Source organism: Populus nigra, chromosome 15 (assembly GCF_951802175.1).
Source record: "Populus nigra chromosome 15, ddPopNigr1.1, whole genome shotgun sequence".
NCBI classification, from domain to species: Eukaryota; Viridiplantae; Streptophyta; class Magnoliopsida; order Malpighiales; family Salicaceae; genus Populus; species Populus nigra.
The window spans coordinates 11,099,533-11,118,265 of NC_084866.1; the positions used below are offsets into that span (position 1 = coordinate 11,099,533).

At 34.3% G+C, this 18,733-nt stretch overlaps 2 protein-coding genes, 1 long non-coding RNA gene and 2 pseudogenes across 3 annotated transcripts; 3 read left to right on the top strand and 2 right to left on the bottom strand.

Moving 5' to 3' along the window:
- The first annotated feature begins 2,224 nt into the window (after window positions 1-2,224).
- LOC133674200 (uncharacterized) lies at window positions 2,225-3,296 on the top strand. Its single transcript, XR_009835154.1, has 4 exons — window positions 2,225-2,304; window positions 2,405-2,476; window positions 2,554-2,631; window positions 3,087-3,296. It is a non-coding gene; the product is annotated as an uncharacterized LOC133674200 (long non-coding RNA).
- Window positions 3,297-6,220: 2,924 nt separating this feature from the next.
- LOC133674714 (uncharacterized protein At4g14100-like) lies at window positions 6,221-7,161 on the top strand (annotated as a pseudogene).
- Window positions 7,162-7,526: 365 nt separating this feature from the next.
- LOC133674197 (thaumatin-like protein) lies at window positions 7,527-8,383 on the bottom strand. The gene has a single exon (XM_062095217.1). The coding sequence runs from the start codon at window positions 8,333-8,335 to the stop codon at window positions 7,658-7,660; it is 678 nt and encodes a 225-aa protein (XP_061951201.1). The 5' UTR covers window positions 8,336-8,383; the 3' UTR covers window positions 7,527-7,657.
- A 7,338-nt stretch (window positions 8,384-15,721) lies between these two features.
- On the top strand, window positions 15,722-16,656 carry LOC133673702 (uncharacterized protein At4g14100-like; annotated as a pseudogene).
- Window positions 16,657-16,800: 144 nt separating this feature from the next.
- On the bottom strand, window positions 16,801-17,661 carry LOC133674715 (thaumatin-like protein; the record flags this gene model as incomplete). Its single annotated transcript, XM_062095923.1, is given in 2 exon segments — window positions 16,801-17,352; window positions 17,355-17,661. Coding segments are annotated over 2 exon segments (507 nt in total), but the record flags the coding sequence as incomplete, so codon positions are not given.
- Window positions 17,662-18,733: the final 1,072 nt, after the last annotated feature.

Here is an 18,733-nt window from a genome sequence, read left to right on the forward strand (position 1 = left end):
TACAACACCCCCTCAAACGAAAATATCTATTTCTAAGTGCGACAGTCATTATCTAAGTATTTCAATATGATCACGAGCTCATCATTCTTCCAAGAGTCTACTCATCCAGGAGCTGCGTCTGCCCTTTGTTCCACCCTAGGAACCACGCCTTACTTCTCTGTGAGTCTCTCACTCTTAGTCCTAAGAGTCCAGGTAGCTCTCCACCTTTAACCATGTGGGCAGCCCATTAAAGGTTGATCCATATCTGTCTTCTTACTTTGAGTATTACAATACCATTACTGAGTTCACCACCTTGACAAGAGTCAACTTGTTATAGGAACCTGCGCATGCCCTCTGCTCATTCCTAACAGTCGCGTCTTAATGCTCTACAAGTCACCCATTTATTGTCAAAGGCAAATGTCTTCTAGCTCATTGACCTTTAACATGGGGGCAATATCCATGAAAGTCAATCCTGTATTTATCTTCATACTCATCATAGCCACATCATTGGCTATCCATACACATGTCCACTCATATACAGCCATCACATTGGCTCTGGGGGCGTTTTGAACTGGCCTCATATCATGGTCCTCGCACCTTCTCTAAGGTGTCTTCGCCTGTTGTCATGGGGCGGTCTGAACTTGGGCTCATATTAAGGCCCTCATACCTTTTCTAAGGTGTCTTCGCATGTTGTCATAAGGCAGTCTGAACTTAGGCTCATATCAAGGCCCTCACACCTTCTCTAAGGTGTCTTCGTCTGTTGTCATAAAACGATCTGAACTGGGGCTCCTATCATGGCCCTCATACACCTTCTATCTAAGGTGTCTTCACCCTTCATAAGTGGTCACATCCTCCTTCAATTGATATGCTTCAAAGTGGCTTCAAAATTCTCTACCACCATGTGGACTATGAGAGATCACTGCCATTGATTACATAGAAAGAGAAAGTTGCGGTATACTCCTCGCAATCCTCCATCTCGATTTCTATGTTTAGAGCTTCTGTGTCTTTTTGCTTGACAGCTCCACTTACACCAATTCCCTTTGGTGTCTTTGCCTTTCAACATAGGCGGTCACCTTTTATCACAGACGTTTGCACCCCCTTAATTAGGTGCTTCTACAATAGCTCTCTTTCCATCCTTTTATGCATTGGAAAGGTCTTCGCCTGTTGTCTTCATCAAGAGCACAAGAGACTTCCTGTTGCACAACCTCTAACAGTCTCTACTCCAAAAATTCATCTGGGAACTGTTCTTCTCCTTGCACCTGTTGTCTCATTACAGTACCTCGTTGGATCCTACAAGTACTCCTGCACAATCTCCGTGTGCCCTCATGCAATTTTTGTTCTCCAGATTCTCCCTATTCCTTGCTTATGTTTGACAGCAGCTCATCCTGTCACAACACCTATCCAAGTCAAAATAAGGTGTCAATCTTTATCCCCTTGCTGTATTTCTCTTCTATTATCAGGGTCTTCATCAATTCTCCCCTCGAGAAATCACAGTCACCAAATCTAACTTCTTTGGAGAAATCACCACTCCATTAGATCCTTGAACATACGGAACCCAACTGTTCCTTTGTGCCGTCATCTTGTTAGTCTTCAACCGTTTCATTACAAACTGCTATATATATGAAAATAGTACGTATGGATAATCCTTCCACTAAGCAAGTTTCCAGGAAAGATTGGAGGGGTCACACTGGTCCCGCTTAAAACCCAATCTCTTAGACATAATTTCTTAGGTCATATCTATCCATCGTACTGTCTTTCCGTATATACAACCATTTGCTAGCTTTGTTGCGGCTTTCCTTTACAAGTGATATGGAATATACTAGTTTAATACATGATTTCTCAACATCTGGCGAGACTACCAGTGCTTAGATTCGTTAAGATTGGTCTTCATCAATTTCCATTCTCCACCTCAAATCGTCCACATGATCGGGTGTCTAGAGTGTCCCAATTTTGCCTTCCCTCAAGGCAACTGAAAAAATTCCCCCACTTAGCAGTTCAACACAAGTAATTGGGCAAACATGTGCGATTTCATCTTCTTCATCTCCATCGACCACCACGATGACCTTCAGATGCTTCCTAATCGGGCAATCTCTTTTGTTAATTAACCACTGCCATTTTCCATCTCAATCTCAACGATCGGACCATACCATTGCATCCGGAACGATCATATTAGATGGAAACAAGTCTAAAATCATTCAAATCACATTTTAGACGGCTAAGATTTGATAAAAACAATTTTGGCCTGATTAACGACCTAGATTCAATCTCAAATCCGGTTGCACGTAGGATCAGCCTGGACTCAGAAGTGCTGCCAAGTTGATTCAGGTGAGATCTTTAATTTTCATCTTCTCTACGAACTTCTCATGGAAGGTGTTTTTATTATCTTGATTTTGATGCCTTTGAATTTGTTTGCTGCGGAACAAAGGATGGTTCATTGGCTGAGCTTGTTCGCAAACGCTAGCAGAGTTTTGATACAGAAATCGGGGCACGAGTGGAGGTAACATGCTTCTTATTCCTATTTTGTCATGTTTTTTAATTTCCCTTGTGGCTAACAAGTAATGCATCTTCCAACAGGCTGGTAAGGGAGATTTTGAAACGCTTGAGAAGCTGGCCATGAAATGGGGTGAACCCAAGGTTCCATCTGCTAAGCAGGTATTTGGATAGTAACAATTTTTGCTTCAGCAATTGCAAAACATCCATCACCATGCATCCGACCCTTTTATGCAGATATTATAGATTGAAAGACTGAATGGATTTTTTGTTTGTCCATGAGTTCTAGCAGGAAACGTGATGGAAAAACTGCTGGCTTTCCCTTTATATATCAGTGATATAATTTTGTAGAATTTTCCGAATTACTATCCAACAGATTTTAGCATGAGAAGTTAAAGATAAAAGTATGCAGTGCTTTTAGAAAGTGCTGGTTGAGCTTTTGCTACGAACCTCCAGCTTGTTTTTATTTTCTTTGATAATTGAATCCATCTTCCCTTTAAATTTTTGTTTCCTCAACTGTTGCTTTCCTGGAAATCAGATTTACTGCTTTTGTTCTTAAAATTTGAATTATTAGAATGTGACTGGAATCTAATTCAAGATATTTATGCCATTTGCAGGAACTTGCTGAGATGATATTCCAGTCTGCACTGTAGAAAATGGCACATAGACAGATGACTAGAGGCCCCCACCCCCCTTTTTTTTTTTTTTTTATCCTTTTTCCTTGTATCTAATCATCTTCATCGGAAATAATACGCAATAGAGTTCTCACTAATAATAGATGCAGCGAATTGAACTTAATTCTGAAGTTGGATTCTGTTTCTTGTAAATGTATTATATTTGCGGTTCCGCTTTGCCAACGCATCTTTTACACTCATTTTTTCTCCTTCTCATGATGCTTTGTTAGCTAACATTTCAGACACCACAAAACCACCTTCTGATACTCATGCTCATTTTTACTCTTTCTTACACTGGCACCAAACAGGTTGGGTCTGGCATGGTTGCTAGATCCAGGCGCATGAGTCTTGCAGACTCATCAAATCCATACCCTTAGATCAAAAAATTTTAAATTTTTGAAAAACACAATTAAATTACAAAAACAAATACTACCTCATTTAACCAAGATTTTTCATTTTGTGTGCATTGTGAATGAAAATATATATAATGAAACTAAACACATATAGTTCAGTATTGTTAAAAAAAATATAAAATAATGTTGTCGTCGGTGAAAAATCATAAAGGACCACCTATTAAATACACGGTTTTTTTTGTTGCATTGTGTTTAAATAAAAAATATAAAAAATTAAAATTCATTAAAAAAAAGAGAAAAAAAGAGAGAAGATAGAATTTATATTGAAGTAATAACAAATTCATAAATATTAAAAATGAATTATTTTAATAGGAAGATATGATTTGAATTTTTAGATCTAAAATGTTAAATTAAATTTTTGTGATGATTTGTTGTTTATAAATAATTTTTTAACTTCAATAATAATTTAAATGTTTTTTCTTATAAAAATTAAAAAAATTATAGGTCTCAACATTTTAATTATCACCTGCTCAGATTTGGGTCTAGGCTCATGGATCTCGTATAGTCGTCAGAACCAAGATGCTTAGGTCTGACATGATCGCCAGATCCAAGTCTCTTAAAATATTTTTTATACTCTTAATTTTTTATATATATTTTTTTAAAAAAAAATTGTTGCTGATCCATCTTGAAGTGCGGTCAATATATTACTCAACTCTAACACGAGATAGAATTTCAACTTAAAGTTAATTAATAATAAATTACTAACTATTAAATCCTTTTTTTAGCTACTAAATGTTAATTCATTACAAATGTTGAAAAAAGATTTCAAACAAATTTTGATTTTAGGTCAACTATGTTTACTCTTGTTGCTGTGATTTTCTTAAATATCTTATACTGATTAATTATTAAATACCAAACCTTTATTATAAAAAAATTTAATTAATATTTTTTATGTAAGGTTGTGTGTAGAATCATTGTTTTTGTCAATAATTTTAAAAAAAATATATATTTTGTAAGGTTGCATGAAAATCCAAAAATAAGCTTTAATTTTTTTATAATACAGGGGAAATTTTCATTTTAAGATAAAAAAGTATAATTGAAAACTAAAAGAAAAAGAAAAAGAAAAAAACATGAAAGCTAGTCTTGGAACATGCAATGCCGGCGCATGGGCCTAAAAAGAACTTCGCCATAGAGGCTGGGCCAAACATGTGTGGCTCTGAAGTAAGAAGAGGTGGGCAAGACATCATCCACTAGGAATGACATATTAACATAGGTTATGTTTGTTTTTCGGTATTTATTTTTTAAAAAATTATTTTTTAAATTTTCTTGTATTTATTTGTCATTAGAAAAGTTGGTTAACAGAAAACACTTTCCAGTCAAAGAAAAATTTGACTTGGTTTCCAGGAAAGAGAAATAGAATTATATGATAAGAAGTGAAATAAAAAGGTAAAAAATATATCATTTCAGTTTTTTTTAATAAAAATAATTCTCAAAATCAATCAAAAACTTTTAAAATATCAAGTAAAACTCTTCAAACCAATCAACAATTTATAAAATACCATTGAATAAAATAATAAATGAATATTGATTTGATTCTAAGAGCATTTTTAAAATTGTAAGAGAGATTATTTTTCAAAAGATTTTTTACTTGGAAATGTATCAAAATAATATTTGTTTTTATTTTTTAAAATTATTTTTGAAATCGATACATCAACACAATTCAAATACACCAAAAAAATTAATTTAAAAAACATAATTAAACCACGGAAACAAATACAGCCTAAAAATAGAATGAATAGTAAAAGTCCCTCCTCTTCTTCTTCTTTATTTTTTTTTTTAATGATGCTTGGTTAGTTCCTTCGAGTTGAGTTTAGTTTAGGAGCCTCCATTCAAGAACTCCCTTCACAGCCACACACTTAGGCATGCTAATTATCTGTTTCAATGTGATCTCTAGTCGGTCATCGGAATCATCAAAATATAATTCTAATTTAACTATCATAAACAAAATAAATTTGTAGTATAATCATGAAAACCAGGTCAAATTTAAGGGAAATTTCGTTTAATCTTCTTACATTATACTGAAATGAAAAAGAGCAAGGGATTTGAATGAAAAATTCAAGAAATAACAATTCTGAAACTAATAAATTGATATCTTGTTAAATCAGTTCAAGGGTCCACACGTCCATTTTTATAAATCTATTGATCATCGAAGTAAAATAAATATTCTTTCACGTCAAGCAAATAAATTCGATATCCCTTAAAGCTGAAGGAAATCGATGAGATTACGAGTACATTAATTAGGAAAAGCTCTCTAATTAATTTCTTACTATCAAGCGAATGTAATATTGAAAGCAATTTTCATTTACTTGGCAATAGTCTTAGGAATAAAATCTATGCATTTATTCTAAACAAACGTTCAAAAGCTTGATAATTTTAACTTAGTTTATTCTTCCCTAATAAATCAAGATGAGAGTTGCAGCAATCAAATTAATTCTTTTGCTTCTTACTCTAGTCCCTAAAAATAATTACAGATTGAAAGAAACTAGAAAGCATACATGTCATCTCAAAACAATTCAATAAACTTGAATAACAATCAATAGCATAATTCTGAATAAGGAAAAATAAATATTTGAATTTGAAAGAATTAAAATGATAACATTACTTTACAGCGTGCTAATAGAGATGATGTGTATCTCTATTAAATCAAATTCAGAAGTTTAGTTCATGGTTGCTGAAAAATTGACAAAAACAGAGAAGAAAGGAATAAAGCTACAATTCCACACACAATTTAAAAGGATAACCCTCGTAGTCCTCCAACTCATAAACCCTTCACTTCAATGGCCTGAGCCAGAGTACTCATCAACCCCAATTCCTGCTCCATGGCCTGAACAATTCCATGCACTTTTGTATTTGAACTTGAGCTCAACACGCCTCCAAATCACCAATCTGTGGTATGATTGGCCTAGAGGCCGCAATGTGAATATAATACAGAAACAACTATCTGTTTTGTTATATGACACGGAGTGGAATAATGGGACAACCTTCTATTACACTTTAAGCGAGCCTCATATGTCGGATTATGGTTAATGATGTGGGTATTCCTAGGCCTGATTTTCTTGATGGAGCCGAATATCTAGGGGCTGCTGTCACTGATGGGTATCTATGCAATGTATGGGAGAAGATCGACACTATATGGTACTGTGAGGATGTTTATACGAAGAGGCCTGTCAGATGGGATTTTAACGATGGTATGATATCACTTATGATTACTATGACTAATTAGAAGCTGCAGTGCTTTATGTTCATTTGATTATGGTTATTCCTTGTAGTTGCCGTTTAGTAATATTTGACCACAACCTGATCATATTTGCAGGTATTTCCACTCATGTGATAACTTTTGAGGTAGGCGCAGTGCTTTCGGATGATTCAGTGACTCAAGCTCCTGCGTACTGCTTCAACCAGGAGATGAAGAACATGTAAATTTTAGTTTTAAGGTGAGGCTTCTGCTAGAAGATGGAGGTGACTTTCCCAGTTTAGTCACGAACAAGGTCACTAGTACGAATTTTCCAAAAAAGAAAATGGAAGGGGAGAAATTTTCTATTGATCCACCTCATTATCAGTTATGTATTTATTTATTACAATTTTAATTTACCTCCCCTTCAGTATTTTCTGTTGACCTGTGCTATTGCATGCCTTACTGATCTGATAATGATTTAGGATTACCTCTTGTCAAGTGCTTCGAAGCAACAGATTTTAACAGAGATTAAACAAAGAAGGAAAGAATTGTTTTGTCAACAAAAGACAGATGATTAATATAAAAGGAAATGGATTACCCTGTTGGAAGAAGCTAACAAACATGAGCACTACTTAAATCGTTTTATTTTAGGTAATTGCTTGCAGCATAGTTGTATTTTGTAGTTTCCTATGGTTAAAAATGAAGAAAGTGCTTCTGGGCTGCATATGCTCACGAAAGGATGAAACGCGCTTTGTTTGGGTATTTAACAGCTAGAGCAAATAAAGGGTCTTACCATTTTTAATATTGTAGTAAATTTTATTATAATAAAGCATGTGACCTTGGCAGCAATTCACACCGTCAGAAGTGAATCGAGCAAAGGTCCTTATTCTCATTTTACACCATTAAATTCCTGGCTTAAAACAGCTTCAAGGGCAGAATACAACCCTGTAATCAGTTCCACCGGGACAGGTGAAGGTGCTTGTTTGGTCATCTTTAGGATAACTATAAGCGTCAGGGCACCTCTGCTTGAAAAACCTAGAGTAATCTGTTGGGCCACAGCTGCCAGAATTGCAACAGTATTCATCTGTCTTGAAGACAGTGCAAGGATTGTTGCAGCCTCCGCTGGCCCTGAGCGGATCTGGGCACTGTCCATTGATATCAGCTGCGCACCTAATTCCGCGGCAGTTGCCTGATACTGGACTGAAGTCCATAGGAACATTAAACCCATCAACAAGAGATATGTCGAAGAAATCCAGGTTGTTGAATTGGTTCAAGGCATATTCAGCCAGTGTGTTTGGGGGTTGCCCGAAGGCTTGGCATTGCAAGAGCCCATTGCAATCACCTGTCTCGCACTTCCCTTGCCCGGCCCCATCGAAATTGCAGTTGGTCCGTCCCCAAATACGGGCTTGTGTTGTTCCCGCATTCGCGGTGATGGTCCATGATTGGCCTGGGTCGAGTCTTTGGCCACCACCGGGAACAGCCGCGGCCCAGACAGTGTAAGGGCATTGGTTTTTGATTTCGAAAGTAGCTGCGTTGCTTAAGGTGAAGAAATGGGCAAAAAGAAGGAAGCAGGGAAACAACGATAAGTAAGAAAAACGACTCATAGTGAAGAAATATGGATTGAGAATGCTGGTGTGTTGTGATTATTTGAGAGGGCTTAGGACTGCTTTTATAGGAGAAGTGTCACAGTGTGCTAGTGCCGTTGGATCAAGAGCAATGCAGAGAAAAATAAAAAAACACATTAAAGGATAACATCTACCAAGAAAGAAAAATCAAACTGTTCTGGAAAGTAGGAAAAATCAACATTTGCATTGGTCTACAAGACAGGGGGATGAGATTGAAACTAGTGTTTGGCCATGTCCTTCTATAAATGATGTATTATAGATGACGTAAAATACATTAGATTCTTCTATAAAAAACAATTATTTGAGAACGTATTTGTTATTACAGTAACAGTAACAGTTATTTTTTAAAATATTTTATTTTATTTAAAAATATATTTAAATAATTTTTTTATTTTAAAAATTGTATTTTTAATATCAGCACCATCCAAAAATATAATTTTAAATAAAACAAATTAAAAAAATTTTAAGAACTCGCATTCCCAAGCAAGCTCCGAGTATATTTCCTTCAAGAAACCATGTGGGCGTAAGAGAGGGAAAGAGAATACTAGAAAAAAAATTATAAGTATATTTTTTTAAAATTGTAGTTTTAAATATCCCTAAGTCATCTTACTTTTAAATAAAAATGTTAATTAATTTGAGCAATAGATTTTAAAAAGTAAAAAATAATTAAAAATAAAAAAAAATGGTGGAGAAGAGAGATGAACATCCATGAAATTTAGTTTGGAGAGAGTTTAGTAATAATATTATCTTAGATCAGTATTAAATGAAAATTCTCATTTAATAAAGTTTCTAAATATCTAAATTTATCTATTTCTTCATCATAAATTGAAAAACACTTGGATTTGAATTCTTATATTTAAGAAAATATAGCTTTTTTTATTGTTTAAAATAGCTTTTTTTTCTTTTTTTTTTTTAAAAAAAAACCCGAAGCCGCCAGACAAGGTAAAAAAACTCTTGACCAGAGCGAACCTTGTATGGTCAGTCGCTATTGAGTACTTTGACTGACGGCAATAGGAAATTAATGCTCGAAATGGAATGGCAACAGGACCCTAGCTTGTATAAAGCAAGCATATATAATCATTTGAGTTATATACTTATATATAGATTTTAAATAAATTCAAAAAATTAAAAACTAAATTTTATATAATTAATAAATAATAAGATATTTTTAAATTTTTTACCACTTCTAAAAAGTATTTTTCCATTTAAAATAAAATAAAAATATTTTTCTAAAAATTAAACTATTTTTTTATTGAAAAAGTGTTTTTTATTGATTAATTTTTTTAATAATAAAAAAACTCAAAAACATTTAGAAAATAATTTATAAATTGAAGCCTATAGAAGAGAAGTGGGGCAGATTAATTAACCTTGAAGGATTAAAGTTAATGATAATTCATACAAATACTATATTGAAGCGTGTGTGTGTGTGTGTGTGTATACTGTCTCGTCTCTACCAAATTTCTAACCTCATTGTGTGTGTAGAGTGAGGGAGAGAAGGTAGAGTAGAATTGTAGAAATTTCAAAAACACTATTTAAATGCAATTAGTATAGTTGATGGCCCCTATTTTCTCTGTAGAATTCCTTTTTGCTGGGTAAAGACGTAGAGAGAGAGTCTTTCGTCCCCAGCAACGCGAGGGTGGCTGCGGGCATGTTCATAGAGAAGACTCAGGAACCAACGCACGAACTTATGGCTCTCTTTCAAAGAGCCTGCAAACAATTTTTTCTACATGGGTGGGTTCCTCCTCAACTATAGTTGATTGTCAGAGCGCCATCAATATCTTAATACTGACGACCCTCATTGGAGTTTTGGATATCTTTCCTATTTTTATTTTCTTTCAATGACATTCCACTTATGGCAATAAAATAAAAGGTGGAGAAGAGAGAGGAACATGTGTAGAATTTAGTTTGGAGGGAATTTAGCAATAGATATTCTAAGATCATTATTAAATGAAAATCCTTATTTAATGGAGCTTCTAAATACCTATATTTACCCATTTTATCATCATAAATTCGATTCAAATTCTTAAATTTAAGAAAATATAATTTTTTGAATTTTTATTATTTGATTTTTTTAAAAAAAAAAAACCGAATCCTGCTTCACATACACAAAGGGGAAGCGGCAACAAGCCAACATCCGAAAGACAGGTTTTAAAAATATCGACCACAAGGGCCAAACGCTATTGATTTTGATGGCAATAAGAAATTAATGCTCGGAATGGAATAATATCCACCACCAATATTTTTATAAGCAATTGTGGAGAGTAGTCGGCTTTAGCTTGTATTAGATACGTAAAGTGTGCCGATCTATTTTTTTTCTTAATATAAATAAAAGGATGCTAAGATTATATCTCAACAAAATAAATTAAAACGCATGTAATTGATTCAATTAGATTTAATAATTTCATCTAATTTAATAATATAAATATAAAAATATAACGATAATAAATAAATTTTAAAAATAACAATTGGGATAACTCGAGAAAACTCAATGTTTGTTTTAAATAATATTTAATATTTATTAAAATACTGAATTATTCATTACTCTACTTGATTATAACAAAAAAAAAATAAATTAAAAATACATAAAAACCTCCAGACTCTAGCTTAAGATTTTTTTTATTATTTTAAGAATAATTGAATCAGTTCACTAAGCTTAAGAAAATGAAAAGGTAAAAAGGCCTCTAAACACAAGTTTAATATATATATATTTATATTTTTTTATGTTTTTAAAAGCAACTATGTTATTTTACTGTTTAAAAAAATATAAAAATATTAATATGTTCAAATCAATTTAATAATAATTAAAAAATCACGTGGAAAAAACCGTTATCCGAGATGATTTGCTAATCCATTTTTATTTTATTTTATTTTAATATAGAAAGCATATAAAGGAGGACCAGAGACTTGGAATTGGAAAAAGAAATAACGGGCAAGTATTGACTATTGAGTGGTTTCTTAGAAACACAATGGAAGGCTAATTAATATGTGGAAAAATAATGGTGGAAAATTTACACAGAGTGGGGAGCAATTTTCCACAGAAACAGTGGACTTGTCCTAACTGAAATAATTGCTTACGTCGATTTGCACTATGCTCTTGGTTAAATTATTTTTTTTTAATATAAATAAAATATCTAGGTATGACTAATATTTTTGTAGTAAAAAAAATTAAATTGTGAAAATTGATATGATGTGATTTAATTAGCTTGATAGATATAAAAACAACTTAAATAATCGGTATAAATATATTTTGATTTATAAAAATTCAAGATAATATCTTACTTTTTTAATATTAAAATAACAATATATTGAATCAATCCGAGCTAATCTGGGTTAAGATGACAAATCATCAACTTGATTCATGAGACTATAATAACCTCATATAAAGCAAATCAAAACATATTATGAAGTTCAATTCTCAATCAACTCAATATTAAAAAATATAATTGAAAAAAAATAATTAAAAATAACCAAAAAAACTCAAATTAACCTATTAAATTTATAATCCAGGTCATGAGGTTAGAATAACCTCATAGAAAGTAAATGAAAAATAACCTAAGTCAATCCGAGTAAATTGCCACACCTGTCCTAACCCAATTCTGGGTTATTCCTCAAAAATTTATTTTTTTCAAAATAAAAATCAAAAAATAAAATAAAGGCTGACAACATAGAGAAAGCAGGTCGGAAAATCAATAGCAATTTTTGGAGGAAATTCAAGGCCTAATTGTACCCCCATTATGCCCAAAAATAGAGAAAAAAATGCAAATTCAAGATCAAATTAAATGATTATTGGATGAATTTGCATAAAAAATAAGTCCAATAACATAATTAAATTTTTAATAGGCCAATTTGATTTAATCATGGGCCAAATTAAATTTTAATTATGTTTAAGAATTAATTTTGGTCCAATTGAAGGATTTAATTAACTGCAAGGACTTAATTATACTTTAAATGGGTCAAATTAATTTTATTTGGGGCTTAATTGGTGAAATATTAAGTTTGGGAGCCTAATTTGGGCTTAATTGAGAATATTAGAATTTTAAGAGACCAAATTTAATTTTTATCAAGTTAATTGATTGAAATCAGGGACTAAATTGCAAGAAAAATGAAGTTTTGGAGTCAATTAGGGGTTAAATTGACAAAATTCACATCCAAGAACCATTCTGCAACAGGCGGCCAACTATGGGGGTTCAATTGACAAAATCAAGGGCAAAATTGTAAGAAAATTGAAGTTTTAGGATTAATTATAGGCCCAAATAAATCGAATTTAAAGAGGAAGGACTGAAATGAACTTTGGCTAAAATCAGAACTTTGGCACTGTTCATCTTCTTCTTTAAATCTCTGAAATAACTGTTCAGGTTACCTACTTCGCATGTGCATTTAATGCCTCTACATTCCACCAAATTTAACCAAAATTGCACTAAAATGATCCTCTGCAGTTTCTATACAGCTCTATATCAATAGTTCAGTGTGAATGACAATTAATCGGCGTCGGCATCGGCCTAAACATGCCAACTCATGCAGCTTTTTCTGCAGATTTGACAGTGCACCATTCCTCTTTTGAGCCAACGGATGGGATCCTTCCCAACAGAATCAAGGGCTGAAATTTTACCCCGATGTAGACGAGATTACCCTCTTCCATTGCCTATAAATAGAGGCTCCATTGGTGACCCAAGAGAGGAAAAAATCGGGTCTAAAATAAGCCAAAAAATCAACTTCTCCCCTGTTTTTCTTCCAGCCAACGTTCTCTCTTCTCTCTCTCTCCCCCCGATGCTTCTTCAGCCCTTGGAGACCCCACAGAAACATTCCTCCTCCAGCAACAGACGACATCACAACCTCCCCGCAAACCCAAATCCTCACCGGCGATAGGCGCAGCCACCGCGAGGTCTTCCCTCTCCCCGCTGCAAATTTTCTTCTTTTGCTTCTTCTTCTTTGTTCCTTCGCCGTTGAACACCCCACAAAAACCTTTCTCCTGCACCAACAGATGGTTCTCTAGCTGTAGAGAAGTCACTACGTCTCTCTCCTCTCCTTCCTCTCCTCTTTCTCCCCTCTGTAGATTCCTTTCTGTAGATTTCTTCCTTTTTTCCTCTTACAGCTGTAGCCGCTCCAGCCAACTCAGGCAGTTAACTCCACCGCCGCTGCAATCACCAACAGCACACCATCATCCTCGGCCAGATCACCACCACGCCAGGTTGTCCGTCCTCTCTCCCCTTCCCCTTTTTCTTCTTCTTCGTTGACTCTGTTCACTGAGTGAACAGTGGACTATACCTTCCTCTTTTTTTTAATCCAAAATTTTTTAAAAAAATCATTTCAAAAAAATTATGATTTTCTCGCATATTTTTCTACCAATTTTGCATAATATCGGGTTGTATATTTACACTGTAAAATACAAATCCTGTATTAAAATACCTGGTTTTATCCAAAATATTTCAAAAAAAAACTCAAAACATTTTCAAAAATAAAAATTATTTTATTGCATACAGCCAAATCCTAAAATTTTTCCAAGCATATTTTTCAAAAAAAAAATTGCATATTTTTCATGTTTTTTTTTTAAATTCAAAAATGGATATCGTAACCAGTTTATGATTATCCATTAGGATTTGGCCAACATGTCAAAAATCTTTTTCCATTTTTGTTTAGGATCCGGATGTAGACTTTAATATTTGTGAGGTGTAAAATTACACGATAAAGTACACCATCAGGTATTAAAGATACAAAGTGTACAAATACGATGCTAAAATTTAAAGTTTAGAACGATTAGGATTTAACCCAATAAGGTAGAGACTCTCTCATGAAGAGAGATCTGCCTTGAGCCTTAGAAAAGACCAACGAATAGAAACCCGACTTAGAAAAAAATAATCAAACAACAATGCAGCTTACCTTAGGTTGGGTGCACTAGGGGTGATGCGTCTTCCCCTTGTATAACCAGTCCCTTACCCAGACTCTCGCAGACCATAGGTTCCTAGTGACCATAATACTAGGTGGCGACTCCTAAAAATTAATCATAATTTTATGATTAAATCCAAAAACCCTTCCCAACACAACACCCCTCACACAGGAGGCACGACAGGAGCCTCCGCCGTCGCCAGACGACGTCGCGCCCCCCGCGACAACACCTGCGACTAAGATTATGAGATTATGATAATCTCATAAAAAACAAATTAAAACAAATCAGGAAACCCAATTTTTATTAAACTCATTGTTGAAGGTTAAAAGTTAAAAAAAATCAATCTAAAAATAAGACATAATAAAACGACCCGATTCTACCTGGATTAATCTGCAAAACATGTGACTCGAGTTCTAAGATCAAGATAAACTCATAGAAAACAAATAAATAAATCATGAAGCCTAATTCATAATCAACTTCATGCTGAATGATAAAATTAAAAAAAATATCCATTAAAAAAAATCAAATCGACTAGGTTAACCAGCCAAATTCACTACCTGAGTCATGAAATCAAGATAACCTCATAGGCTAATTAGAAGTCTTCATGATGCTAAATTCGTTCCTTCTTTATCTGGACTTTAAAGTTGGATAAATCTCTCATAATTTGTGTTGAAAACAGATTCTGCTGCTGTCACAATTCTATAGTAATACCAACTCTGTTGCAATTTAGACTTTGATTCTGACTTGGTTTCTTGCAATATCCGACCCAACTCTGTTGCAATTTAGACTTTGATTCTGACTTGGTTTCTTGCAATATCCGACCATCTCAGCTATATTTTTTCATTCATGACATGTTAAAGGATTTATTTGAACCTTTATTGGGTCCTAAGACCCACTGTTCTTATGTCAGACTCTCAATCGTATTGGGATGCTCGACATTGTTAGTTTCCGAATCAAATTGGGAGACCTATCTTGACCAACCAGATTGCGTCCTGATTCTGTCCATCAAAATGATTTTATCTGACTTTAAGTCCTCATGAAAGCTGTAGTCTTGTATGTGTAGATGAATTTGGGTTTTTGAATAGCCTGATTTCGATATCAGAAGCTCAAGATATTCTCATTTGAATATCTAGTATGAAAGCAGAGAATCCTACTACGAGAAGGATTCTTGCCCGAGCTTGTGGGTCTAATTCAAGATCCAAATGATATCAGATTTTTGCTCATAATACCTTCCTGGAAAGGTTGACATGTGTATTTCAGCTTAAATTAAGCCCGCATTCTTATTCTAGAACTCTAACTCGGCAAAAACCCGGTTACAAAAAGCTAAATCCAAAACGTAAAATTCAGAATTTCTTATCTTTTAGCGATTAATTCACGAAGTATATACCTTAAAAAGCATACTGTAAAAGGAATGAAAACATATATATATATTTTGCACCTATCACCCCCTACTCTTATAGATAAGGAAGAAACTAGCAAAAGATCAACAACCAGTCATACACAAAAAAGAAAGATGAAGCTACAATTCCACAGACAATTTATAAGGATAACCCTCGGAGTCCTCCAACTCATAAACCCTTGACTTCAATGGCCTGAGCCAGAGTACTCATCAGCCCCAATTCCTGCTCCATGGCCTGAACAATTCCATGCACTTTTGTATATGAACTTGAGCTCAACACGCCTCCAAATCACCAATATGTGGTATGATTGGCCTAGAGGCCACAATGTGAATATAATACAGAAACAACTATCTGTTTTTGTTATATGACACGGAGTGGAATAATGGGACAACCTTCTATTACACTTTAAGCGAGCCTCATATGTCGGATTATGGTTAATGATGTGGGTATTCCTAGGCCTGATTTTCTTGATGGAGCCGAATATCTAGGGACTGCTGTCACTGATGGGTATCTATGCAATGTATGGGAGAAGATCGACACTATATGGTACTGTGAGGATGTTTATACGAAGAGGCCTGTCAGATGGGATTTTAACGATGGTATGATATCACTTATGATTACTATGACTAATTAGAAGCTGCAGTGCTTTATGTTCATTTGATTATGGTTATTCCTTGTAGTTGCCGTTTAGTAATATTTGACCACAACCTGATCATATTTGCAGGTATTTCCACTCATGTGATAACTTTTGAGGTAGGCGCAGTGCTTTGGGATGATTCCTTGACTCAAGCTCCTGCGTACTGCTTCAACCAGGAGATGAAGAACATGTAAATTTTAGTTTTAAGGTGATGCTTCTGCTAGAAGATGGAGGTGACTTTCCCAGTTTAGTCACGAACAAGGTCACTAGTACGAATTTTCCAAAAAAGAAAATGGAAGGAGAGAAATTTTCTATTGATCCACCTCATTATCAGTTATGTATTTATTTATTACAATTTTAATTTACCTCCCCTTCAGTATTTTCTGTTGACCTGTGTTATTGCATGCCTTGCTGATCTGATAATGCTTTAGGATTACCTCTTGTCAAGTGCTTAGAAGCAACAGATTTTAACAGAGATTAAACAAAGAAGGAAAGAATTGTTTTGTCAACAAAAGACAGATGATTAATATAAAAGGAAATGGATTACCCTGTTGGAAGAAGCTAACAAACATGAGCACTACTTAAATCGTTTTATTTTAGGTAATTGCTTGCAGCATAGTTGTATTTTGTAGTTTCCTATGGTTAAAAATGAAGAAAGTGCTTCTGGGCTGCATATGCTCACGAAAGGATGAAACGCGCTTTGTTTGGGTATTTAACAGCTAGAGCAAATAAAGGGTCTTATCATTTTTAATGTTGTAGTAAATTTTATTATAATAAAGCATGTGACCTTGGCAGCAATTCACACCGTCAGAAGTGAATCGACCAAAGGTCCTTATTCTCATTTTACACCATTAAATTCCTGGCTTAAAACAGCTTCAAGGGCAGAATACAACCCTGTAATTAGTTCCACCGGGACAGGTGAAGGTGCTTGTTTGGTCATCTTTAGGATAACTATAAGCGTCAGGGCACCTCTGCTTGAAAAACCTAGAGTAATCTGTTGGGCCACAGCTGCCAGAATTGCAACAGTATTCATCTGTCTTGAAGACAGTGCAAGGATTGTTGCAGCCTCCGCTGGCCTGAGCGGATCTGGGCACTGTCCATTGATATCAGCTGCGCACCTAATTCCGCGGCAGTTGCCTGATACTGGACTGAAGTCCATAGGAACATTAAACCCATCAACAAGAGATATGTCGAAGAAATCCAGGTTGTTGAATTGGTTCAAGGCATATTCAGCCAGTGTGTTTGGGGGTTTCCCGAAGGCTTGGCATTGCAAGAGCCCATTGCAATCACCTGTCTCCCACTTCCCTCGCCCGGCCCCATTGAAATTGCACTTGGTCCGTCCCCAAATACGGGCTTGTGTTGTTCCGGCATTCACGGTGATGGTTTATATTTGGTCTTGTCGAGTCTCATTAGAAAGCCCCTAAAAAAAGCCCAAACTACAAATATAAGTTTTTCTAGTTTTTATATTAAGAAACTGAACCGGATCAAATTGAACTCGATTAGTTTGAACTGATTGTGGTTTAATTTTTTTAGTTTTTTAAAATTTTATTTTGATTATTTTTTAGAGAAAAACCAAATTAAATTGAAATTCATCACCCTGGACGCTATTGATTTTGACCGACGGCAATAGGAAATTAATGCTCGAAATGGAATGGTATCTAGCTTGTGTAAAGCAAGCATATATAATCATTTGAAAAATTGTGTTGTAATACTCATTTAGAAAATAGAAGATATTTTAATTTTATAATGTTAAAATATAATTATTAGAATTTAAGATTGAATATTTTATAATTTTTAATTATATATTTTACTATTCAAGAGTTTTTAATTATACATGTTACTAAATATAAGTAATCAAATTCAAAAAGTTAAACTAATGTTCAATTATGATTAGATTTTTCTAAGATAGTAAAGTTAAACTAAATATAAGTAATCATATATAAGCATGGAATAGTAAAGTTCGCTTTCTCTAACACTACAAGATTTTACAGTTTTACCGACGGAAAAATTCGGTCGGTGTGTGATTAGAAGTTCATCGGTGATTTTTTTACCGACGGATTACGTCCGTCAGCTTTCCCTTCGTCGGTGATCCCCTATTCCGTCGCTATATCGGTCGGAAAAACAAAAAAAATATTTGCCTATGGTTTTACAGACGGAATTTGCGTGCCAAAAAAAAAAGATTCCCGCTTGAAATATACCGACGGATTTTTAGTCCGTCGGTATATTGTGATTAACCGATGGAAACTATCCGTCGGTAAATCTGTCGGTGAATGTATGAAATACCGACAGAATATGTCCGTCTGTAACTCGTCGGTGATTGTGGAAGCTACTGTTAAATGCCGACGGTTTAATTCCGTCGGTAATTCTGTCGGTGAGTGTTTAAAATACAGACCGAATTAATCCGTCGGTAAAATCCTTGGTAATAGTTTTTTTCTTAATTTGTTTTTAAAAAATTA

Excerpts from the sequence above, each read along its gene's own strand:
- LOC133674197 (XM_062095217.1), bottom strand. The coding sequence starts at position 8,335 with ATGAGTCGTTTTTCTTACTTATCGTTGTTTCCCTGCTTCCTTCTTTTT.